Raw genomic sequence first — 27,957 nt, forward strand, 5'->3', positions numbered from 1 at the left:
TCTGTCACGTGCTCAGGGTGAACCTGCTCTCATCTGTAAAAAGCACAGGGCACCAGTGGTGCATCTGCCAATTCTGGTATTCTATGGCGAATGCCAATCGAGCTGCATGCTGCTGGGCAGTGAGCTCAGGGCCCATTAGAGGACATGGGGCCCTTGGGTCACCCTCATGAAGTCTTTCTGGTTGTTTGGTCAGAGACATTCACACCAGTGGCCTGCTGGAGGTCATTTTGTAGGGCTCTGGCAGTGCTCATCCTGTTCCTCCTTGCCCAAAGCAGCAGATACTGGTCCTGCTGATGGGTTATGGACCTTCTATGGCCCTCTCCAGCTCTCCTAGAGTAACTGCTTGTCTCCTAGAATCTCCTCCATGCCCTTGAGACTGTGCAGGGAGACACAGCAAACCTTCTGGCAATGACACGTATTGATGTGCCATCCTGGAGAAGTTGGACTACCTGTGCAACCTCTGTAGGGTCCAGGTATTGCCTCATGCTACCAGTAGTGACACTGACTGTAGCCAAATGCAAAACTAGTGAAGAAACAGTCAGAAAAGATGAGGAGGGAAAAATGTTAGTGGCCTCCACCTGTTAAACCATTCCTGTTTTGGGGGTCATCTCATTGTTGCCCCTCTAGTGCAACTGTTGTTAATTTCATTAACACCACAGCAGCTGAAACTGATTAACAACCCCCTCTGCTACTTAACTGACCAGATTAATATCCCAGAAGTTTCATTGACTTTATGCTATACTCTGATTAAAAGTGTTCCTTTAATTCTTTTGAGCAGTATATATATATATATATATATATATATATATATATATATATATATATATATATATATATACGCCAGCAACACTCATCACAATAACAAAACAATTACATTGTCAATCATGTTACGTTATTATCAAAATGTTTCCTTTTCTTTTTCATTACTTCTTTAACACACTACTTCTCCGCTGCAAAGCGCGGGTATTTTGCTAGTAACAATATACAGTAATAGCATTGAAAGCCTCCTCAAATTATTTTGTGTGAATATTTGTTCCTGCCCCACTCAGGTAATTATTTAAGCAATATACAGTATGTGCCCCTCAAATAGTTAAAGCAGAGTTGGAACAGATTATGTTACTACACCCTCTGAAGTACTACTTGGACACAATCCAATGGCAATTTGTGACCCTCAGAAACTTGTCTTCTGATTGGGTTGTGACTAGGAGTCTGCTGGATCTCTTCTTATCAGAATTTCTTCCAGTTTCCAATTGCCACTGCACTGTGGCTTCAATATTTTGTTGCAATTTCTTTAAATGAAAGGCTTACACTACTAAGGGTAATGCTGTCTCATTTCATTAATTGCAGTTTTCTTGCCCTTATCACTAGAATATTGTCCAAGAAGCACTTCAGAGACTGTAGTAACACAGTCTGTTCTAACTGTGCTTTAAGACAGACAAGGTTTTTAAGTAAGAAGTCCAACTTTAATTGCTGCAGGACATCTGTAGGTCTTCCCTGAAAAAGACCCATTTGTAATAGTCTGATATCCCCCCTTCTCAGTTTTTGCTAACCTAAACTTTTAAATGTAATTCTCTGGCAGTTTACGGCTTACCTTGTTACCATTTTAGGTCAGTCACTGCATTTCAACTGACTGACATTTGAAGAAAAACTGAGGTGTTCTAAAACTTTTGACTGGTAGTGATATTACATCTATGCTTCATAATACCCAAACACATACACTGAGAAAAGGCAGCAGCTAACACTTACCTCTGTCATCTCAGGTGATTTGATTTCCTTTATTTTGAAAAAGTAGCCAATGGTTAAAAATGCTATTGCCACTGTGCTAACACTGATCATAAAAATGACCAGTGGGGGACGATTGGTAATGTAAGTCTTTAGGTTCTCCAGCGGGTTAAAGCTGAGGACTGCTCCAGTCAAGTACACCTATTGATGGCCAGAGATGGGGAGAGAAAACAAACAAAAAAAAAAATCAGTAACATATTAATTAATTTATCAGACATACACATATAAAAAGTAGAAGCAGCTCAGAATAAAGAAAACAACATATATACAATTATATAAAAACAATGTTTCCCGGAGCGAGGGGGGTGGGGTGGAGAAAAAGCTCACTACAGCTTTAGCCACAATAAAACAAAAGCATTTGGGAACATTAGTAAACTGAGATTAGTAAACTATTGGGTTCATTCCTACAAGAAGCATTATTTTAAAGAGTAAACTGTTCTCAAACTGAAAAAAATATTCACCAAATAAATGAAAATGGCCCTTGTGCCAGAAAGTATGCCGATAAATTATGCTGTTACAGTACATTCATGATAGTATTCCTCATATAAAATGCTGAACTTTATTTTTTGTGAAATACGATTTGGCATTATGATAAAAAATATTACCACTGAACAGCTGGCAAATTTGGATAGTACAATTCATTTATATAAATATAATTAGAAATGTGTGACCCTCACTACAGTATGCAAAAAAGGCTGGCTAATTTTTATGAAATTTGAGGCACATTTATAGAATAGTCACTAGCAAAATACCGCTCTTCGCAGCGGCGAAGTACTGCATTAAAATTTTTATTAAGAAGAAAATTAAACCTTTTTAAACTGAGGGAAAATATGCCAATAATTATTTGTTAAGGATCTCTTTGTGTGCCACGTTGTCAGTTCGGCCTTTCGGTTGTAACATGACCAAGCTTTGCGCTGAGCTTACTCTTGAGCATGCAACTTATAGTTGGCCATGTGAACAGTAATCTTGTCTCAAATCTCATAGCTTGGATTGCTGCTGTCATAATCGTAGTTGAGTTTCATGGTTTGTTTCAATTACAACAGCATTTGCAGGATTTGTTGTGTTGAAGTGACATTCGGCATCTGTCAAGCGTTGTAAGCACACAACCAGTTTCATCGATAAAATCACATCCAGCTTTTGACAGTTTAAACATTCATAAACATCAAAGTGTCCACTACTGAAATCGTCACCTGTGAATCTAAGATGTTTAAGAGGCATTGGCGGTTGTCGAAGGTGTAAAATATTTGGCTATTTCGGTACACTTGAAAGCGACAACCGAACAATTCAGCGGCAGCCATCAACTCACATGCAGAACCAAAGGTGAAGGGCTTAAGCATTTCACTCTTCTAGTGCTCCTGTGTAGTATAATTATCTCCTGTACCGTCATCAGTCCACACCTTGAACCTGTCCCAGTCATTTAATACATAAGACACAATGTTCCTCCGGATATCAAGAGTGAGCCCGATATGGCCGTGCAATATGTAACAAAGATAATGGAAAAGGTAGGTGGTATCTCCGGACATGGAAACCACTCGGTAAGTGACAGTTCTTTGATCGATAGAATTTCTTGAAGATGGGCCCATAAGCAACAAAGACTGTAGAAAAGTTCAATATGGCGGCTGACAGTGGCATCATACCACTGAAATAAGTACGTACATTGGTTTCAGTTAGTGCAGGGACGCCGCCTACCAAATTTCAAGAAGATGGGGCCATAAATAAGAAAGTTCAACATGGCGGACGTTATTGACCGTTATGACCATTACGCGTAGAATTTCGAAATGAAACCTGCTTAACTTTTGTAAGTAAGCTGTAAGGAATGAGCCTAGCAAATTTCAGCCTTCTACCTATACGGGAAGTTGGAGAATTAGTGATGTTGGAAAATTCAATATGGCGGCTGACAGTGGCGTCATACCACTGAAATAAGTACGTACATCGGTTTCGGTTAGCGCAGGGAAGCCGCCTACCAAATTTCGTGAAGATAGGGCCATGAATAAGAAAGTTCAATATGGCGGACGTTGTTGACTGTTACGCGAAGAATTTCGAAATGAAACCTGCTTAACTTTTTTAAGTAAGCTGTAAGGAATGGGCCTGCCAAATTTCATCCTTCTACCTACACGGGAAGTTGGAGAATTAGTGACGTTTGGAAAATTCAATATGGCGGCCGACAATGGCGTCATACCACCGAAATAAGTACGTACATCGGTTTTGGTTAGCGCCGGGAAGCCACTTACCAAATTTCGTGAAGATGTGGCCATAAATAAGAAAGTTCAACATGGCGGACGTTGTCGACTGTTATCGACCGTTACGTGTAGAATTTCGAAATTAAACCTGCTTAACTTTTGTAAGTAAGCTGTAAGGAATGAGCCTGCCAAATTTCAGCCTTATACCTACACGGGAAGTTGGAGAATTAGTGATAAGTGAGTCAGTGAGTGAGTGAGTCAGTCAGTGAGTGCTTTGCCTTTTATTAGTATAGACTAGCAAAATACCCGCGCTTCGCAGCGGAGAAGTAGTGTGTTAAAGAAGTTATGAAAAAGAAAAGCAAACATTTTAAAAATAGCGTAAGATGATTGTTAATGTAATTGTTTTGTTATTGATATGAGTGTTGTTGTCATATCTATATCTATATATCTATATATATATATATATAAATATCTATATCTATATCTATATCTATCTATATATATATATAAATATCTATATCTATATCTATATATATATAGCAAAATACCTGCGATTGGCAGCGGAGAAGTAAAAAGAAAAGGAAACATTTTAATAATAACGTAACATGATTGACAATGTAATTGTTTTGTCATTAGTGTTGCTGGCATATATATATATATATATGTACACATCTATACACATATATATACATATACATATACACACATACATATATATACATATACATATACACACATACATATATATACATATACATATATACACATACTGTATATACACATATACATATCTACATATATACTGTACTAGCAAAATACCCGCGCTTCGCAGCGGAGAAGTAGTGTGTTAAAGAAGCAATGAAAAGAAAAGGAAACATTTTGAAAATAGCGTAACATGATTGTCAATGTTATTGTTTTGTCACTGTTGTGAGTGATGAGTGTTGTTGTCATATATATATATATATATATATATATATATATATATATATATATATATATATATATATATACACATACATACATATATATATACATATATATATATACACACACACATATATAAACATATATATACATATACATACATATCTACATATATACACACACAGCTATTTCAGATCAGTGCAATACGCTGTTTGTTAAAACGGATGACACCAGCTCTTACGTGCAAGTCTGCGTGGATATTATGAACTATCGTATTTGTTCAAGTTCTATTTAAATTTTAAATAGAAGGAATTTTTATTTAGTCGACAGAAATATCTTTGGTAGGAATGGTAAAACAGACAGGAATATTATTCCTGAATAAATCAACTCAAACCTTAAACAACTTATAATATTTTGCTCTCCATAAAAATATATCCTGTCTAAATTATACAAGTTAGAAATAAAGTAAACATTAAAAGAACAAACATTCAAATTTCTTTACTCTTATGTAATTTTATATTTTATAAAAATAAACTTAGATTTTAAATATCCCAAAAGATTTTGCTCTCCATAAAAATATATCCTGTCAAAATTATACAAATTCAAATATGAACATGCTGCATAACAAAACCTAGAAATATAAATAAAATGTGTTCCTTTCAGCAATAACAAATCAAATCATTCAGTTGTCTTTGCTCATATGTCATTTTAGAGCTGGACGCCTGGCATCTTTTTGGCACAGGTTCGTTTCTGTTTGGTGTGAGGTTCTGTGTTGTGGAGATTCTCAGGATGGATTGCAGGTGCTCATCAGTGAGGCGACTCCTGTGTGCTGTTTTGTTAGTCTTTATCACTGAGAAGAGCTTCTCACACAGATATGTGCTACCAAACATGCACAAGGTTCGAGCCGCATGTAGGCGGACTTTTTGTTCTTCAAAGTCACCAAAGCGCCGTGCAAACTCAGTGCGCTCAGTTTATCAGCAAAGTGCGTGTTGGGAACACCGTAGTGACGACTTGGTTTAACATTACTTGGTAATAGGGAAAGTGGGGCAAGTGGTTGTGTCTCCCATAAAAGCAGCCTCAATTGAAATCACTTTGTGATTGTGCACGGTAAAGCGTCCGCTGAAGTGTCAGATTCTTATTTAATTCTTCTGCTTTCTGTATCTTCTGCATTGCATTCAGGTCTTTCAGGTTACCCTGATGTTTTGTTTTATAGTGCCGTCTTAGATTAAATTCTGTAATTACAGCCACATTAGCTCCACAAATGAGACACACGGGTTCAGTAAACATATACTCAGCCTCCCATCGGTTTTAAAGGCTCTATTTTCAGAATCAACTTTTCTCTTCAGCATCGTGTGAGCTAGCTTCGCAATAACTTGCAGCATCTTAAGGTAGACTTGATTAGCGGTAACTGTTAGGCAAGGCAGCTGAAGCGCTGCATTATGGGATCTGTAGTTTATTGTGTTACCAGCGCTTCATATACCGGGCTTTAATAACAATAATACAGTATATAAAATGATCTGCGGGCGGATATAATTACGCGCGGGCGGATGTGGCCCGCCCTTGAGTTTGACACATATGGACTAAATAGAACTTGAAAAGATATATTTTTCAAATGTGATCGCGCAATTCAGATAGAGTTGGCGCACTACAGCCTGCATGCCTCAATAAGTCATCCTCGCCTTGCCTTACTTTTTTACCGTTCATCTAATGAATACACTGAGTATGGCTTTACCAAAACAATCACTGATGGCGAATAAAGTATCCATTATTCGAGTATGTAGATCGGGTTATATATATATATATATATATATATATATATACCAGCGTATCGCATGGAGAAGTAGTGTGTTAAAAAGCTAGAAAAGAAAAGGGAACATTTTAAAAATAGCGTAACATGACTGTCAATATACAGTATTTGTTTTGTGAGTGTTACTGAGTGTTGCTGTCATCAAGGATTTGATTATCATTATTTCTTTCAATCAGGTTCGTATTTGTAGGATGTGTTGTGTTCAAGTTACATTCCGTGTTTGTCAATCGTTGTAAAGATGACAGGTTTCATTCATCGATTCGTTTCTTACTGCATCAATAAACAGCTCGTCTTCTTCTTTATCTGAGACCTGACACACTGCATGCAGGGTTTTTACACTGTCTTCCTTTAGCGGGACATTGACTTTTTCCAACGTGTGCTTTGTTTCCGCAGTAGTTGGATTTATGAATATGCTTGTATGTATGGGCGCTTCATATTTTTGCTGCCTTTTCAATTGTGTAATTCGGTTTTGTTCAGCGCTCTTTGGAACTGTTGCCTTTTATCTGTGCACTGCGTCAGTTCCGTGAGCCTCGGTGTACATGCATCGAAGGTTCCCAGCTGTGCTATGTCCGTCCATGGCTGTATTTAATTTTCCCTTAGTCCTGGCACTTAAAACTTTCTCTCACAGTTTCGCTGAGTTTGTGTCAAACACCACCCTGACCATCTCATCTTCCTCTCCATAAGCACAGTCCTTCACCCGTGAATATTTACCCGTGGCAGTTTGCTATTGGATTGCGCTGACGGACGGCCTTATATGGGCAGGCACTAAATTACAAGCGCCAGCGTAGCCTGTCTATGAACTTAATTTAAAGTGTAGGTTTACATCGTGCTTTGTTTCAGTAGCAGAACTCATGAATATGGTTGTATATGTCACTCGCTTCGCTTCTTATTGTTTCGCTGCCTTCTCAATTATATAATGCATGTTTTCTTCAGCGCTTTTTGAGGTCTTCCTGGTTTTCTATGTACTGCGTGATTACGTGGGAGGCGTGATGATGTCACACGAAACTCCGCCCCGGCGTTGAAGCTCATCTCCATTACAGTAAATGGAGAAAAACTGCTTCCAGTTATGACCATTACGCGTAGAATTTCGATATAAAACCTGCCCAACTTTTGTAAGGAAGCTGTAAGGAATGAACCTGCCAAATTTCAGCCTTCCACCCACACGGGAAGTTGGAGAATTAGTGATGAGTCAGTGAGTGAGTCAGTGAATCAGTGAGTGAGTGAGTGAGTGAGGGCTTTGCCTTTTATTAGTATAGATATACAAATATATATATATACAAATCTACATATATATATCCACATATATATATATTAGGGTGGGACTCGATTAAAAAAATTAATCCAATTAATTAGAGGCTGTGTAAGAATTAATCTTGATTAATCGTATGTAATCGCACGTAAATTTGCCCCAAATCGCAAATGTTTTTTTTTAATTTAAAAGTGTTTTAGTGGGCTTACAGAATCAAATAATAGACATGGACATGAATATTGTAAACTGAAGCTGTTTTAATTTCTGAAAAAAAGCCTTTAAACTGCATTTGAATTCAAAACAGAAACAAAAATATCATCCCTGGTTAAAATTGGGCAGACTTAAAAATAAAGTGGTAGTTTAAGTACTTTAAGTACATTTTCAGAATAGTATTGTCTTTAAATAATAATAACCAAAATTTCAACATAAAGTGCAGTTTTTCTTCTTAAAAAAATAAGTCAGAAACATAAAAGGTAATTTGACCAACTTAATCTTTAAACTCTGAGTAACATTAGCCAAAATTATTTTGTACATTAGGCTAAAACAGTGTGATCATTGAACATTTTGTAATTAGATGTAATTAGAATTACTAACGGTCACGGAAGTCCAATGATCCCCAGTAAGAGCCACAAAGTCCGCTTTCTGTAATGCATCTAATTTTGCTTGCTTTTCAGTGTGCACAAAACCATGCTTTTATCAAGGCTTACCGGGTAGTCGAAATGATCAGGAACGCTTTATTCCGACTCTAACATTTTTGTAGCTGTGATGTGTGCATCAGTGTAATGGATGTACCAGGAAATCATGCATTGACAAAAGTTCCGTTTGCTTGGAATTGAAAGTGTGATTAAATCGTTATTTTTAACGCGTTATGGAGTACATGCATCGAAGCTTCTCAGCTGTGCTTGTGCTAATAAAGGGAAACATTTTAAAAATAACGTAACATGATTCTGCGTTAACCGAATATTTTTTCATACGTCCCAAACCAAGGAGATGCGAAGGTAAAATGAATCGGGTAGCGTGCGTACATACTCAGTGCATCCCCTTTTGGGAATCGAACCTCGAATGTCGGCATTAGAGGTGAAGACTCTACAATTGCGCCATAGCGTGTGGCTTGTCTATGCTAGAGTATGTACTGTAGATCGGGGTATATATATACATTTATATATATACACCCGCGTATCGCAGTGGAGAAGTAGAAGTTATGAAAAGGGAACATTTTAAAAATAACGTAACATGATTGTCAATATACAGTAATTGTTTTGTGAGTGTTATTGAATGTTGCTGTCATCAAGGATTTGATTATCATTATTTCTTTCAATCAGGTTCGTATTTGTAGGATGTGTTGTGTTCAAGTTACATTCCGTGTTTGTCAATCGTTGTAAAGATAAGAGGTTTCATTCATCGATTAGTTTCTTACTGCATCAATAAACAGCTCGTCTTCCTCTTTATCTGAGATGTGACAAACTGCATGCACGGGTTTTTTTACACTGTCTTCCTTTAGCGGACATTCACTTTTTCCACCGTGTGCTTTGTTTCCACAGTAGCTGCACTTATGAATATGATTCTATGTATCAGGCGCTTCATATTTTTTTGCTGCCTTCTCAATTGTGTAATTCGGTTTTGTTCAGCACTCTTTGGAACTGTTGCTTTTTGTCTGTGCACTGCGTCAGTTCACGTGAGCCGCTTGGTGTTCTTGCATCGAAGGTTCCCAGCTGTACTGGTGCCATCTCGTGTAATGTCAGCTAAGACCCGGCACTTAAAAGTTTCTCTCGCAGTTTCAATGAGTTTGTGCCAAACACCACCCTGACCATCTCATCTTCCTCTGCATAAGCACAGTCCTTCACACGTGAATATTTACCGGCAGTGTTTGTATTGGATTGCCGCTGATGGGCGGCCTTATATGGGCAGGCACTAAATTACAAACGCTAGTGGCAGCCTGTCTATGAACTTAATTTAATATAAACTTACGGTTCACGCCGTGCTTTGTTTCCGCAGTAGCTGTACTTATGAATATGCTTGTATGCATCATTTGCTTCATAATGTTTTTCTGCCTTCTCAATTGTGAAATGGCGTTTTGTGCTCATCGCTGTTTGGAGTTCTTCCTTGTTCTCTACGTACTTACGTAGGAGGCGTGATGATGTCACATGAAACTCCGCCCCACGGCCATCTCCAACTCAACTCTATTACATTATATGTAGAAAAATAGGTTCCAGTTATGACCCTTACGCGTAGAATTTCGAAATGAAACCTGCCCAACTTTTGTAAGTAAGCTGTAAGGAATAAGCCTGCCAAATTTCAGCCTTCTACCTACACGGGAAGTTGGAGAATTAGTGATGAGTCAGTGAGTGAGTGAGTGAGTGAGTGAGTCAGTGAGTGAGTCAGTGAGGGCTTTGCCTTTTATTAGTATAGATTACAGACAACTAACATTTGTCAATCACTTTAAAATAAAAATATCATAGCATTCATCAATTCCTAACAATAGTATATATTGCAAAAGAAAAAGTGAGAACTGCTTTGAAAAATTAGTATGCCAATAATCCAACTATGGTATAACACCTTGTTATATTTTTAATTCCCTAAAAGTGTTCAATGAGATACAACTTTAATTTAAAAGCCCAAATGAATATTTCAAACAACTGAAAATTGCCTAAATACAGTAAAGTAGAATTAGGAAGCTACCCCTCTACTCTACAACGCCATTAAAACTAACTACTGTACCTATTCAATCTCAAGTAAGTGAAGTCCAATCATCGCCTGACTTGTGGTTTATATTAATATTCACAGAAATGTATTATCTGTTCTCCTTATGTAACTAAAATGTAGTTTAACAGGAAATTCTTTATTAATATTTACTACCTGTAAATCCACTGAGCAATTTCCAATCCTGTTCCACTGGATTCCTCAAAACAAAACAATACTGAATCATGATCTAAAATGCCCCTTAAAGCCCTATTATTCACAACACTACTTGGTAAATTATTCCAGGTGCCTATGGTTCATTATTTGAGTGAAGAAAACATTCTAACATTTGCATGATATTTACAAGTTTCCAGAAGTGTCCCTTGTGTTATTGCTAAAGATTATATATTAAAGCAACAGCAGAGATCCAGTATACGCATTTCCTTCAGAATAACTATAAACATTTTAAATCATGTCACCCCTTAACTTCCATTTGCTTAATCTGAAAATATTCAGCTCTTTCATTCTCTCTTCGTTGTTTAAACCTGTGACCTAGAATCGGTCTACTCACTCTTTTTGGGTCTTGCTCTCACACTGCCACATTTGTTGAAACACTGCCCAAATGAAATTAAACTTAACAGTTCTATTTTTTGCATATCAGCTCTTCCAAAACACTCTGTGTGATGTATAATATTATGATCACTAGATCCTAATGGTTCAATCACATCTGTCTTATTCCTGATTAATACAAAAATAGTGAGTCTTCACATTTTTGTTTTTGCCTAGCATTCCTAAAAGAATTTGTACCCATTTATGTTATACTAATCCCCGTTTAGCCAGGTTTCTGTTATTGCTTTGTTATCATAATTATGTGTAACTACACATATATCCAACTCTTATGGTATTCTTAATTCCCCAAGTATTAAATAAATACTTTTCTACTTTATTTTTTCTTTTTAAAAGAGGATCAAGTTATTGTATATATTTGTATTTATACTACTGTCTGCCCTTGTACGAAAAATTCTAAACCTGGTCTGTCCTAAACTCCCTGTTCCCAGGTATGTATGTTCCATGATTTAACTGTTTCTTTTGCTTTGAATATTTAAATTACGTATTGCAGCTTAAGGAAAAAGTTAGGAAATTGGCCCATGTGCACAGTTACAGGCTACAGTCCAATACGTTGTCTTTAAAAAAATAATAATTCAAAAACTTGATGCCATTAAAATCGGGCGAGTTATAAAAATGTTGATGAACTTGTGCTTCTCATGGTACTGCATTTTCAGCATTGCCCTGGGCCAGAGCAGAGTACACATCTCCAAATTTAGTCAGTTATAATGCAGAGCAAGAGTATATCTGATCACTCCGCTAAATATTTACTGCTTCTTATTAAAATGTTAATATTTTAATATTCTGGAAACTTTACACAAAAAAATTATACATGATTATATAAATCAGGAAGTCTTCAGGCTAGCTGAAGAGGCACACATGACTTCAACTATAAAAAAATTTTAAAAAGTCATCTGTTAACCTATCATTTGCTATAAATGTCTCAACTGTTGAAATTACAGAATCACTTAAGTTTCTGAGCACTGTGCTACCACAAAACCTTAAACTGGACAATATCATCTCATGCATTATTAAGAAAGCCCATGACAGAATGTTCTTTTTGCATAAGCTCAGGAAATTCAATCTCCCTCAAACAATATTGGCCCAATTCTACACGGCCATCAGCGAGTCTATTCTGACTTCATCTATAACTGTCTGGTTTGGTGCTGCCTCTGTTCAGGCTAAGGTGAGTTTGCCATGCATCACCTAAGCCTGTGAAAGGACCATGGGGTGTAAATTACCCTACACTGAAGTCCGTAAATTACCCTACACTGAAGTCCTATAGGAGTCCTGGGTAAGGAAGAGGGCTCCAAAGATCATTGCTAATCTGGGCATAACCTGCTCTAAAGACTTCCCTCCAGCAAACGTCTTTATGCAGTGAAAGCTAAAACAACACATCACCTAAACAATTTTTTTCCACATGCAGTTATTCCTACTAATCAGGTCTGAGCTTCTACTCAGTATCTATGTATACCTGCACAATTTACTGTCTGGACATTTCAATCCTACTGTCTCTATTTTTTGCATTGCCCTTGTACCCTGCATCATATTTTATGATTTTATATTTTAATCTTCTAATCTTATTTTTTGTATTCTGTGTTGGCTTTGTATGTTGCACCAATATTTGGAAAACAAATTCCTAGTAGACATTACTGTACCTGGCCAACAAAGTTAATTCTGATTCTAATCAGTAGCATAAATTCTCATTATTTCGCTTTTATTATCAATTCAGTGCTGATACAATGAGAAAAATATATAATAAAGAGGTCTTACCAAAAACCATAAAGAAGTGCAGCAAAAATGAATGACATGCAGCAACTTTCAGAGCTGTCTAAATATAAAAGAACGGATGTCTTGAACCCTTAGGGTAAGCCATAAAGGATCAAGTGTCACGGAAAGGCCTAAGGGATGCAATAGAGGTACAACTCAGGAGGTACAACTCAAACATCACTAGATGTTTTTCTGCTTGCTTAGTCCTTCACCTTTAGTGAATGTGAAACAATGGTCTATTGTTTCTTTTTTAGTTGACTTCTCATGTCACCAGTGAAGTTGAAAATTAACACCAGTAACTGTATTCCTCTAATAAGAGGATAAAAGAAAGGAAGAGAGTGGAACCAGGAGACAGGATACTTATTTAAAGAAAGGACATAAAATCTGTCTAACAATTTGAAAAACTGCGCTACAAAACTATAGTTTTTACACTCCAAAGCTAAATAATGTTTTTGCCATACAGGAATCAACACTATCTTTAAATAGTGAGGCACCTACTTGTGGTTGCCAAAACTGAAAATATAGTTGTCATTTTTAACAGCCTATATTTGGAGAAATTAAAATGCTACACAATTAAATGTCAGGTTATTAATGAATCTTTTTAATTAATCTACTTAAGAGAAAAAAAAAGTCATAATGTCAGCCCTTGATCTCTGATATGCAAAATACCACCAGTAAAGCAGTTGTTTTCATGTTGAACACATACGCTTCAAAAATGAATCCAGCAAAGTACAGCTTGCTTACTCATTTGTTCATCAGACTTATAGCTAGGTGGTATGGAATACACCCTTCATTTACTTAATGTGTACTGAATATGATTCTACAGTGCAAACATTTTATGATCTTCCTTTCATATGATACTGTGCAGCAGCAAATGAAAAACTGCTTAAACAAGTCTAAACTACCGGAGTTGGCTTCAGTAAGCCATCCTCAAACCCAAAAAAATGAAAGTTTTCACAACAGTATAAACAAAAGTATTGGGACTCTTTACAGGCTATGACAAATTAGCAGTAATTTTAATATTTTTAACACAGTATAATATTAGAGATGCTCCAATCCAAATTGTTCAATTTTCACTAAAAAAGACTCAATCAGTGGGTCTTTTCAGCCTGCTTTTCTTGGCTTCACAGTAATTTAATTGCAGTGCTCAGTTATGCGAGGTAGTACAGTAATTTAAAATTTTTTGAGAAATCCCTGCAGATTTAAATACAGGTGAGGGGACGCTGGCGCATGCAAGTTGTTGCTGCTGCTCCTCCCTGTTAACAACACTTTTCACAAAATTCGCCTTAATTCTACACTTTCTCATGCTTGTTTTATTTCTTTTATTTTACGTATAGTTCGTGGATACAGCCGACTTGAATTGCATGGATTTGGCTTAATATTTACAGATTTTATTGACTCTACTTTGACTGGAAACAGCCGAGTCTGTGGATCACAGGACCTTGGGATGATCGGTTTCTGTGATTATATTCGCTATGCCAATCTAGTCCCATTTCATCTTACAATACTCTGCGACTGGGAACTGATCTGATGTTCATACTAACCTGGCACTTCTCATCTATGCTACCACACCTGCCTGTCCTACTGGTTCCGCTGTGCTGTGCTGCTTCTCCACTGCTTTTCAGATAAGTATTGCCCAGTATCATGCTAAAATACTCTCATGACAAACTCCTCCTTATTAAACAGTTTGTCCAGAGCAAATAGTCCGACTGGAGCATCCTAAAAGACGCCAGTACTTTGCAGTGCCCAAAATACATACATCATGGGTCAGGTCGCCGTCACCACCACCGCCAGGCTGCGAATGAAAAGACAACTGGCAGCATTTGCTCAGGAATAAGCCATCCTTCTCATGGCCCTGGAAATAGAAGTTTCAGTGTGCCAAATTTACATTATGTGGAAATAAACCCTGATCACGGCTCTGTGCAAAAAGAAGCCTCATTAGCTAATATTGCATTGTTTAATTCGAGATCTCTTAATGGCAAAGCATTGGTGCTGTCAGAACTCATCACTGATACCAAACTTAATATACTGTGTCTAACGGAGACAAAAAAAACGAACGAATTTCCATCTCTCACGGAGGAGACTCCACCTGGTTTCACTATCCACACAGAACCTTGCAGCTCTAGACAAGGAGGTGGGCTAGCAGCAATTATCAGAGCAGACTTAAATATCAAACAAATCCCAATTTACTGTCCACTGTCTTTTGAACTAATAACGGAAACAGGTCCTGTGTTACTCATTGTTCTTTATCATCCCCAAAAAAACATAAGGAGGTTTCCTTTAAACGTTCAGCTCCTTGGTATAATTCAGAATTGCGATCTATGAAAGCAGCTGGCAGAGGCCTTGAGAATGTCACGCAAGACTGGCCTCACCGTGCACATCCAGGCTTTCTGTGACCACCAAAGAGCTTACAGAGAAGCACTAACTACTGCTAAGAACACCCACTATGGCAGAAAAATAGAAAGTGGCCACGATAACCCAAAGGTTTTGTTCTCTGTAGTTAATAAACTACTCTAACCCACATCTGGCCCAACTACCTCTTCTACTGAAGTCTGTGAGGAATTCCTCCACTTTTTCCATAACAAAATTAAAGATCTAAATAATTCAACTAACATAAATACATAATCTGTTTACATCTCTCCCCGTTTTCCCACTGCATCCAGCTCCTTCTCTAAGTCACATCTGCGTTTATTAATAACCTGGTTTGTAAGATGAGGCCGACTACTTGTGCACTGCACCCCATCTCCAACACACTACTTAAATCCTGCCTTCATGCCATAATCCCGACTGTTACAACAAAAATAAACTCATCCCTTGACACTGGCTCTGTGCCGCTCACTTTTAAAATTGCTTCTGCAACCCCAATGTTAAAAAAGTCTGGTCTTGATGCTGACAATCTTAACAATTTCCGGCCTATTTCCCCACTTACCTTTCCTTTCAAAAGCTCTTCAGCGTGTTGTAGCCTCCCAGCTCACCAATTACTTAACCTCTAATAATTTGATGGAACCCTTTCAATCTGGTTTCAGGGTGCGGCACAGCTGTGAAACTGCTCTGCTACGGGTAATCAATCATTTGCTTATGGCAACAGACTCTGGACAAACCAGCATATTAATTCTATTAGACCTCAGTGCAGCATTTGACACTGTCAGACATGACATTCTACTGTCCAGAATGGAGAACATGCTGGGTATCTCTAGCACTGCCCTTCAGTGGTTCAAGTCCTATCTGACTGATAGGCAAGAGTTTGTTAGTCTTGGCAACAACAGATCCTGCTTGGCGCCAGTCACAAAAGGAGTTCCTCAGGGCTCTGTCCTCAGTCCTCTTCTCTTCTGTATCTATACAGTGCAAGTATTCACAGCGCATCACTTTTTCCACATTTTGTTATTTAACAGCCTTATTCCAAAATGGATCAAATTCATTTTTTCCCTCAGAATTCTACACACAACACCCCATAATGACAACGTGAAAAAAGTTTACTTGAGGTTTTTGCAAATTTATTAAAAACAAAAAAGCTGAGAAATCACATGTACATAAGTATTCACAGCCTTTGCTCAATACTTTGTCGATGAAACTTTGACAGCAATTACAGCCTCAAGTCTTTTTGAATATGATGCCACAAGCTTGGCACACCTATCCTTGGCCAGTTTCGCCCATTCCTCTTTGCAGCACCTCTCAAGCTCCATCAGGTTGGATGGGAAGTGTCGGTTCACAGCCATTTTAAGATCTCTCCAGAGATGTTCAATCGCATTCAAGTCTGGGCCATTCAAGGACATTCACAGAGTTGTCCTGAAGCCACTCCTTTAATATCTTGGCTGTGTGCTTAGGGTCGTTGTCTTGCTGAAAGATGAGCCGTCGCCCCAGTCTGAGGTCAAGAGCGCTCTGGAGCAGGTTTTCATCCAGGATGTCTCTCTAAATTAATGCAGTAATCTTTCCCTTTATCCCAACTAGTCTCCCAGTTGGGGCCACTGAAAAACATCCCCACACCATGATGCTGCCACCATCATGCTTCACTGTAGGGATGGTATTGGCCAGGTGATGAGCGGTGCCTGGTTTCCTTCAAATGTGAGGTCTGGCATTCACACCAAAAAGTTCAATCTTTGTCTCATCAGACCAGAGAATTTTGTTTCTTACGGTCTGGGAGTCCTTCAGGTGCCTTTTGGCAAACTCCAGGCGAGCTGCCATGTGCCTTTTACTAAGGAGTGGCTTCCGTCTGGTCACTCTACCATACAGGCCTCATTGGTGGATTGCTGCAGACATGTTTGTCCTTCTGGAAGGTTCTCCTCTCTCCACAGAGGACCTCTGGAGCTCTGACAGAGTGACCATCGGGTTCTTGGTCACCTCCCTGACTAAGGCCCTTCTTCCCTGATCGCTCAGTTCAGATGGCTGGCCAGCTCTAGGAAGAGTCCTGGAGGTTTTGAACTTCTTCCGCTTATGGATGATGGAGGCCACTGTGCTCATTGGGACCTTCAAAGCAGCAGAAATTTTACTTGTGTACATGTGCTTTCTCACGTTTACACGCTGCATATAGCGATTCCCCTCCGCGAGAAACATGCCTCTATTAACAGTCAACGTGTGGGAGGGGGGTGTGTACAAAGGGTAGGGACGAAAACAGTGGGAGCGTATGAGTCGCACTTAGTGGGAATTCCACGGTTTGCAGCCCGAATGGGGTTCAACGGCTTACCCACGCCTAGAGACACGCTCAATCTCATGCATAATTATTTAATGAACTCTGGCGAGAGCAAAATACAACACAATAGTGAACCCGCGGCATAACAAACGCCGCATAATTATTTATTGATGGTTGAACACTTCTGGAAAGACACAGTTGTCTAAAAAGGGAGCGTTTGAGGATACAACAGAAAGTGAATGAAAAGATGGAACTCTGGAGAGAGACAGCATATAATTGTCCGTGAGTGAAGAAGATGCATGTTTGTCGCGGATGCAAATTGCTGTATGTAGCGTGTAAAACAGTTTGCTATGGTGCACGAGGTTGTGCGTCGTAACCGAAAAGTCGGATTTTAAAGACTGCTTACTTCATTGTGTTTTAACCTCAGTTGTAAAGGATTGTTTTAAGGATTCCATGGGATACCCCTCGCAAACCGTTTCACACGCTGCATATGGCGACTCACCTCCGCGAGAAACATGCCTCTATGAACAGTCAAGGTGGCTCGGAAGTAGATGAGGCCTCCACGACAGACGAATATAAATGACGCTGTTCTTTCTGTGCCGTCGCGTCCGAATTCGTGGGCATGGCTCTGCGAGTTCTCGCGTATCCAATGGTCTTGGAATTGGTGGGCGTGGCTCCTCCCTGCGTGCGCCATGGGTGTCTTACTTGCTTAGTGAATCCACGCCCCTTCCGGCGTGTTTTCCATGGGTGTCTTGCCTTAGTGAATTATATATATTATGTATATATATATATATATATATATATATATATATATATAGATTCTGTAAGTGCCTTGAACATGAGAAAGGCGTTATATAAATAAAATGTATTATTATTAGTGTAAAAAGTCAAGGCTTGTTTCACAAGAGATTAAAAGCAATTTGAATATTAGCCTTTACACAAAAAAGATTAAATAATAACCTGAGAAAATGGAGTCGTTGGAGTGTTCCTGAGAAATTTAACAAATGGCAAGAAAAGCTACTTTAATGCATTTAGTGCAACAGTTTACATTTTTAATTGGAAAAAGAAAATATAAAAATGAATTTGAAATTGCTGCTTAGTTAACAACAGGCTGGTTAGCGTAATAGAAAAAACTTATAAACATATTAGTTTTGTGTATTTTGATAAAAAAAAATTAAAAAAAAATCTTTACTGTGTTTATTATACTGTATGACACACAGTAACAAAATAAGTTTTGTTAAGAAACAAGTACTGCATTATTAAAGTAGAAATCCATATTTATAATTACACCTGAGCAATCATGAATGATAGATAGATAGATACTTTATTAATCCCAAGGGGATCTAGCTACACTGAAGAAAAAGAAAAAAAAACTTGCATAAATATAGTAAAACTGTAAAAAAGCTGTAGTGCAATTAATGGTTAAACAATTTTAAAACCTATAAGTGCAGGCATATTTACATTTATGCAGTATTTAATTGCCAATGCTAATTGATTGTGTGAGTGTATATATACACACACACTTTATACAAAATAGTTATTCTCATAATTTCAAGCTGTAATATTGTAAGAATTTTTTTTCTGCAATGTACCTATCTGAAATAAGGCTTATTAAAAAAAAGTAGTTTTCACCATTTCCCTAACGAAAAAAAAAAAAAAATTAAAATTATATGTATATGTATATGTATGTATATGTACTGTAGATGCTCCAGAGGGCAGTTGAGCTTCCTGCCCTGAATGGAGGTGGAGTTTTTACCCAGCCAAGATGCTATAATGGAAGGGTTGACTAAATGGGGGCAATACCTGGTCAGGACACCTTATAATCCTCATCCTGTGTGGGGTGCTCGCTGATAAAATGCATGTGTTCTAAATAACAATCTATTATTTCCACTCTAAAACTTCACTTCACCCTCAGATAATCAATCAAGGCATGAGCTGGGATAAATTTGTGCATGTTCTAAGTTTGAGGAGGTGGGGGGTGGGTGGAATAGCCGGCTGCTTGCAGATTATCTTTATCAGCACATTTAGATGACAAAAGACGCTGGCGGAGAGGCGAGAATGGTTTTAAGAAGCGATTTAAGGTGGGACAGATCTAGGAGTTTTTTCATAGGCTCTGGTAATTCTAGTGTTAAGGGCCTTGCTCAAGGGCCCTACAGAGCAGAGTCATTTTGGCATTTATTTGATTTTAACTGCCAACCTTCCGATTGCCAGTGCAGAGCCCTAGCCTCAGAGCCACCGCTCCGTCTATGTATTACATAGTATGTATTTTAAGGAAATTTACTTTAGTATTTTTGGTCATTGAACAATAAGCATACAGGATTTAATTTTTTAATAAAAAAAGTGAACAGTTAACTCCTGTGATCTATAGTTTAACTATAAAAATACACTGTAACATAGGACATAAGGCTTCTAATCATATGGTTATGCAGGAGCTTAGTAAAAAAAGGTTTTTTAAAGGGATAAAAGGAAAAAGGAGAAAAAAAAAGGTATTGCAATCAAATCGGCTGATCAAGTAACATGAAATCAATCAATGGTATTAGCCTTAAAAAAAAAAAAAACCTGATCAGAGCATCCCTATACGATATTACATATTTTAACAGATTCATTATACATGCATAGTACACATTCTGTACAGCAAACGTCATGAACGAAAACATGTAACAATACTCTGCGCTTATTTAAATGTAAAGTAAATCCAACAACAGAATGAAACTGAATGAAGTCAATTGAACTTGCACTGCAGGCAGTTTCTTTCTGAAATAAACAAGCATTTCAGGTTAATTGTCCGACATTCACATTCTTTTCTCATTGAGTAAATAAAAGAAGCGACACTTAAATCATTTTGCTTTCTGCACTCTTACATGTGCCAGAAATATTTTCTTGCGCTATTTCCCCAAAGAGTGTTAAAATTTATTTTACTGGTCTATTCATATATTGTGGGTTGCTCACCTCTATGTCATGGTGTTCACGACATGTAAATTTGCAGGTGAAATGCTACAGAACTGCTCAGAGCGCAAAACTTCTCTAACCTCTCCAACAGCATCTTGGAAAGAATTGCAAACAGAGCATTTAGGAGGCATTTACTAGTGGGGCGATTGTGTCAGCTCACCTTCTGATTAGTTAGTTTTTTCTAAAATATTCAGGAGCATTTCTCTTACATATTTCTTTATTGGCTTTATAAAATATTGATTCCAGTATATTTTAAACAAATTAAAATATATGAAATATATTAATATATTGGTGTTTAATTAATTTTATTAACATTGCAGTACTTGGGAAGAAAAAAAAAAATCAAAAAGTGAACAAATTTGTCAAAAGAACTTAAGTGTCTTACCAAAAATGTAGTGGCATACATCTTCTCTTTAGTTCCATCATGGCTAATTACATCTGTAGTACACATGTGTGCAGTGTACATTTTACTTTACTTACAGAATCCATTAGTTAATGTCACATTTTATACACCAGTTTGCCAAAATAAGGATAATAAGCACACACCAGCCCATTATTATTATGTACTGCTGAAAAACAGCTGCATCAAAAAAGTGGTTGCCATTTACACCAACCGATGGGCAAGAAATAGATACCAACTGCCTTAACACTACAATTACCAGAGTCTACGAAAAAACTCATAGATCCGGCCCACCTTAAAACCGTTCGCACTTCTCCGCCAGCATCTTTTGTCATTTAAAACATGCTGATAAAGACAAGCAGCCGGCTATTTCATCCCCCCACGGACTAAGAACGTACACAAACTTCCCCCAGCTTATGCCTTGATTGATTATCTGGGAGTGAAGTGGAGTTTTAGAGTGGAAATAATAGATCATTATTTGGAAGACATGCATTTTATGTGTGTTCCGTTTCTACAGTAATCTGTGTAAACACATTGTTAAAACAGAAACTTTTTCATATTTTAGTAATAAATGTTACAAAATGTAGGCATAAACTATAAAAATGTGTGAAGCCTGAAGTCCAAAGATCAAATTAACACTTTCACAAAAGGTTCAAGAATGATACAACAGCTTCCGTGGCGTAAAAATAAGATTTGCTGAACAGGCCTGCCGAGCTTCAGAGACCAGAGCTCAATTCCCTGTTGGGGAGAAAATGTTATTTTGTTTTTTCTTTTTAACCTTAGCTGCTCCGCCTGCCTGCCTGAACTCCAGGTCTATCTATATCGTAATAACAGTAATTGCATTATTATATAGCAGCTTCCCTGTCTGCCAATCATATAGTGCCTTTCCTTCCTATCTATCTATCCCCTTAGCTATTTTTTATATATCTATTATACAGTGCCTATGGGGTGCCAAACAAGCAATTACAATGATTTTCGGAATATATAAAGTCATTCCCGAATATGTAAAGTCAGCGGCAGAATATATAAAGTTACTCCCAAATATGTAAAGTCAAAGCCCGATTATATAAAGTCATCGTCAGAATATATAAAGTCATTGCTGAATAACAGTAGTGCTTCAGCTCTTGGATTTGGGCATCATTTGCACCCTGAAAGTGTATTATCGCAAGGAAATGCAGAGATAAATTCTCGTCAGCATAACTTGTAGACAGGAGAAGATTAAAATTAACGCAAAAGAAGCTATTGAAATGATTGCAAATGCCTGGACACAAGTTAAAGAAACCACTATAGCAACAAATACAGAATCTCATTAATACTAAATTTTTATTACAACAAAATATTTTCGTTGTAACGGAATTTTACCTGTATTAGTGAATCAAAGGAGTGGATAGAGGAGAACTACTAGTCTTTAAACACAGACATCTCCAATAAAACAGATGTTCATTTTTGGAGGGAATGATGCTGATCGCAACAATTTTTGTCACCATTTAACTCAGCTGGAATCACCATTAGTTGTACTGAATTAGCCCACAATCTAGGCATTATCTTTGACTGTAACATGTCATTTAAGGCGCACATTATAAAATTGTCCAAAACATGTTTCTTCCATCTTAAAAATGTTGGGAAATTAGGGAATTTTCTAAATACGAGGGATACTCAGAAATTAATTCTTGCATTTATTTCTAGTGGGATTGACTACTTTAATGTAGTGTTCACTGGATGTTCAAATTGTACTTTATAAAGCTTCCAGTTAATCCAAAATGCTGCTGCAAATATAATTACAAGAACGAAAAAATACAAACATATCTCTCTGGTTCTTAAATCCTTACACTGGCTCCCAGTCAAGTTTAGGGCAGATTTGAAAAGCCTACTTTTAACATATAAAGCATTAAATGGCCATGGTCCAGCTTACTTATCTGAAACTTACCGGTTTCTCTACTCGGTACTCACATGTGGCACCTGGTGCCACTGTGCTAAAGCCAAGTTGTTTGCCTGCCTAAGGAAAAGCCACCTCTGATAGAAGGGGTAGAAGGGTCCTTTAATCAGATCAGCCAGCCCAGCACTGACAAAGCTGTTGAATGGCCAGTAGTGGGGAGGCAGCTTGATGGCCAAAGTCTTCAGGACTCTGAACAAACCGGAAACCTGTTATGTGATATAATCTACTCTTGCATTTTGCTCTGTTCTTGTACTACAACTATTGTATTGTACTGAAGATTACTTGTGTTCCATTCTGTGTATTGTATTTACCCCATTTTTGACACCCACTTCACGTCCAATCTACCTGGAAAGGGGTCTTTCTCTGAATTGCCTTTTCCAAGAGTTCTTCCCAAAAAGCCCTTCCTTATAGGGGAGAAAATGGGAGTTTTTTTCTTGTCTTTTTAGAGAGTCAAGGCTGGGGGGCTTTCAAAAAACAGGGCCTGTTGATGCCCACTGCAGTACTCCTTGTATTATTTTAAGCTAAACAAAAATAAATTCCATTGTAAATTGTAAGATTATTAAAAAGAGGCATAAAAAGTGCACAACAAAAACAATACATACCAAATACATGGCATGCGGCATGATTAAATAATAAAGGAAAGAAACTACAGATTGACATATTAGTTGCCCTTTAAGTTCCCTATACATCGTAACACAGATTAACATCAGATTTCTATTCAAAAAACTATTTCATACATTTTCCATTAACTACATTTTTTTTTTCCATTTTTGGTTTAGTTATTCTCATTGGTATCAAAGTAGCAACACTGTCATTCTCAGAAGGAAGCAGAAGGAACTCCCAGTCCAGCTCAGGGTGGCGAAGGAGCAGTACAGGAGAAAGCTGGAGCAGAAGTAGCAGAATAACAGCATGAAGGAAGTATGGGATGGAATGGGATGAAGATCATCACTGGCTGCAGCTCAAAACGGGGTGCCACCATCGAGAGAGACGTGGAGAGAGCAAACCAAATCAACTGCTTTAACAGGTTTGACCACCCTAACCCACTCTCACCTCGGAGTACTGCACCCTCTACCCATCCTTCTGCTGATACCAGCATAGGAGAGACATCCCCACTCACAATTACAGCAGCCCAGGTAAGCAGAGAGCCGAGGAGATTTCGTGCCAGCAAAGCAGTGGGTCCAGATGGAGTATCGACATGACTACTGAAGGCCTGTGCGTTGGAGCTGGGAGTCCTTTACAGCGTATATTCAACCTGAGCCTGAAACAGGAGAGAGTCCCGAGGCTTTGGAAAACATCTTGCATCACCCTAGTCCCCGGTCGCTCTGATGTCACATGTGATGAAGACCATGGAGCGGCTGCTGCTTCACCACCTGAGGCCACAGGTCCGCCACGCCCTCAAACCTCTGCAGTTCGCATACCAGCAGAAGGTGAGCAAAGAATGCCATCATCTATATGCTACACTGATCCCTCTCCCACTTGGACAGAGGCAGTGGTGCTGTAAGAATTATGTTTCTGGACTTCTCTAGCACCTTCAACACCATCCAACCTTTGCTCCATAGGGACAAGATGACAGAGATGGGAGTAGATTCATACCTGGTGGCATGGATCGTGGACTATCTTACAGACGGCCCTCAGTATGTGCGTCTCGGGAACTGCAGGTCTGACATTGTGGTCAGCAACACAGGAGCGCCGCAGGGGACTGTATTTTCTCCGGTCCTGTTCAGCCTATATACATCGGACTTCCAATACAACTCAGAGTCCTACCACATACAAAAATTCACTGATGACATTACTATACTAGGCTGCATCAGGAGTGGGCAGGAGGAGGAGGAGTATAGGAACCTAACCAAGGACTTTGTTAAATGCTGAACACCAGCAAAATCAAGGAGCTGGAGGTGGATTTTTGGAGGACCAGACCCCTCATGGACCCTGTGATCATCAGAAGTGACTGTGTGCAGAGGGTGCAGAGCTATAAATATCTGGGGTGCAGCTGAATGATAAATTGGACTGGACTGCCAATACTGATGCTCTGTGCAAGAGAGGATAGAGCCGACTATACTTTCTTAGAAGGCTGGCGTTCTTCAACATCTGCAATAAGATGCTGCAGATGTTCTATCAGATGGTAGTGGCGAGCGCTCTCTTCTACGTGGTGGTGTGCTGGAGAGGCAGCATAAAGGAGAGGGACACCTCAGGCCTGGACAAACTGGTGAGGAAGGCAGGCTTTATTGTAGGCACGAAGCTGGACAGTTTGACATCCAGGGCAGAGCGATGGGCACTGAGCAGGCTCCTGTCAATAACGGAGAATCCACTGCATCCACTGAACAGTATCATCTCCAGACAGAGGAGCAGCTTCAGCGACAGACTGCTGTCACTGTCCTACTCCACTGACAGACTGAGGAGACTGTTCCTCCCCCACACTATGAGACTGTTAAATTCCACCCAGGTGGGTGAACATTAACATTATACAAAGTTATTGTCTGTTATACCTTCATTTTTATCACTCTTTAATATTGTTTTTTTTTTTTAAATCAGCATGCTGCTGCTGGAGTATGTGAATTTCCCCTTGGGACTAATAAAGTATCTATCTAATTTTTTTACTAGCTTGCTTCACAACATTTGATAACTAAAGAGAACCTTGAAGTCATCAGCACATGACAAGACCTTGTTTCTGGCTGTTATTGGACTAATACTTGTTCTAATACTAATATTGGACTAATCCTTAATAAATAAATACATACAATATAAGGCATTATATATACCGGTATATATATATATATAAATATATATATATAAAAAACACCTTCCAGCTGACCACATACATTTTTTTTCCCAAACGCCATAATGGAAATTAAAATCAACAGATGAGGTTTTCTCCTTACAGGTTCTGCTGTCTAAAGATCAACATTGGATTATTTTTTAAATGTTTAAGATATGTAAAAATCTTTTCCTGACCAATGTAATGTATTAAGAGCTTACTGAAATACCTAATGGATATATCAGAAAATTTAATTTGTCTGATAACCAAGAGGAAATAAAAATTTTAAAAACGTATTTGAAAATTTACAACTACAAAATTGCATTGCAAGTTATATCCATGTATTCAATAGATATCAGATCAAAGATCTAAACTTTAGTGCACAAAATATCAGACATAATACTGAAAGCTGTGTACTACTACCTATTTGTCTATGTCAAGATCACTAAAATGTATCACTGTACAATGTCTTCTTATATTAAAAACTTAACTGTGCAATAAGGATTGCTAATAACTGCGCAAGTTAAAAGTTTGCAGCCATTACTAGATTTATTAATCCAAATAGTAAAAGAGGGAAGCGAGATACTTCCTTACAGTGTACACGTACACTACTCTCTTTCATTGAAAACTATGAGTAAAGGCTAGGAAGGTTACCGATCATTATATATTTGCACAATCACATAAATAACCTGAGACCATTAAAAAAAAATAATCTCAAGATCTCACTCATCCTTGAGATATGGAAAAGACCTGTAATACCAATATGTTACCTCTCTACTGGTCTAGAAGAACAAGAAAAGCTATCACTAATCTATAAGAGCAGATTCTATATTATACATTTTTTTGCTCTTGTCTGTCTCTGCTGGCCACATACAAACTTTTTTCCTATTCCTACTGTCCTTGTGTTTATATATAAAGTAGCGACTGGGAGCCAGATCGAATCGGGATACAAATTCTACGTTTGTGAAATCCATACTTTCTCTGCAAAGAATTTTGTTTTTTTTTTTTTTTAAGTCCTTGAAATGATTTTGTTATCATGGCACTGATTTGTGCTTAACATAGACCTTTTCGGCTGATGTAATGAAGAACTTACTGTTTAAACGGGGCTGCGAGACGTGAACTCAGCTGTTCGGCGCACCTCATTTGATTTTTTACGGCAAACAAATTTTCAAAACAAACCGTATTTTATGACTCTAATCAGAGTTGGAGTAATAATTATGTTGGCACGGTCATTTTAGATCTGAGATCGGTCATTATTTAAATATTAGCCTTTGTTAATACCCAGCCATCATTAATCAGTTTGCCAATAGATGTCAGGAGGACAGATGCCAAAACCAAACTGCCCAAAGATAGATTTAGAAGTACCAAGCAAATGGCGATACATTCTAAATTACTTAGTTCCGGAGCTGTCGAAGGGTTTAAGTCAATCGAAGATGTTAGTCCTGGAAAGTACGCCCCACCAAACCAACGTTCCAAAAGGCAATCGAATTTACTGTTATCTCCTCGAACCAACACCAACTTACAATACTCAACCGTCCAGCAGTGTCACTGAAGCAATCGAACATTCTTAGCCAATCATACAATACTGCGTCCGCGTTTGCCGCGTTATGTTCTAACTACAGAGGCAGAGTCCCATTCCATGGTTCTAACTTGTATTGAGTCGAGGTATTGACGCGAACACTATACATACAGATAATATCAAATTATATATAAGGATTATAGTGTTCTGTCTTTTAAAACAGATTCTATTAAGTTATTTTTGGTTTTGTCTCAAAATAGGTTTAATGGTCAGAACAAAATTAAAGCACAGAGAAAAACCAAGGAAAAGAATGTGACCTGAACAACTAAAATGGTTCTTTTAAACATCCAACATCTCCATGGATCTGTCTATAAAGTAAAAAAAAAATAAATACTGCCTTACAGCAGCAGTGTAAAGGTGTGGGATTACAGTAAATGGCTCATATTGCACAATAACACAAAAAACGAATTTGACAGGAACAGGCTAGTCAGTACAGCTTAGTTGGTCAATGCCAATTCCACTTTTGTAAGCATTGTGAAGTCAAAATCAAAAAGATACTCATGTCATCAAACTATTTACAACAATACATAATAACTTATTCCACCTATCCACAGGCCTCCATGTGAAGAAACAATTTCCAGTTTTTGTACAAATAAGCCTTACCTATCCCCTATAAAACTTGAAGAGTTTAGTTTAAAGAGTAACAGCTTTATTCACCCTACTCATTTCCTTCATGATTCTAATTACTTCTATCATAACACATAAAGATTTAAC

General features: G+C 38.0%; 1 protein-coding gene across 1 annotated transcript in view; it reads right to left on the reverse strand.

The window, feature by feature from the left end:
- The window catches only part of tmem248 (transmembrane protein 248), a 54,794-nt gene that overhangs the window by 20,892 nt on the left and 5,945 nt on the right, over positions 1-27,957 (reverse strand). The window contains exon 2 of the mRNA XM_039756640.1: positions 1,747-1,923. Within this exon, the coding sequence (XP_039612574.1) occupies positions 1,747-1,923 (177 nt within the window). The remainder of the gene's footprint in view (positions 1-1,746; positions 1,924-27,957) is intronic.

The sequence above is a fragment of the Polypterus senegalus genome, chromosome 6, assembly GCF_016835505.1.
Source record: "Polypterus senegalus isolate Bchr_013 chromosome 6, ASM1683550v1, whole genome shotgun sequence".
NCBI lineage: Eukaryota > Metazoa > Chordata > Cladistia > Polypteriformes > Polypteridae > Polypterus > Polypterus senegalus.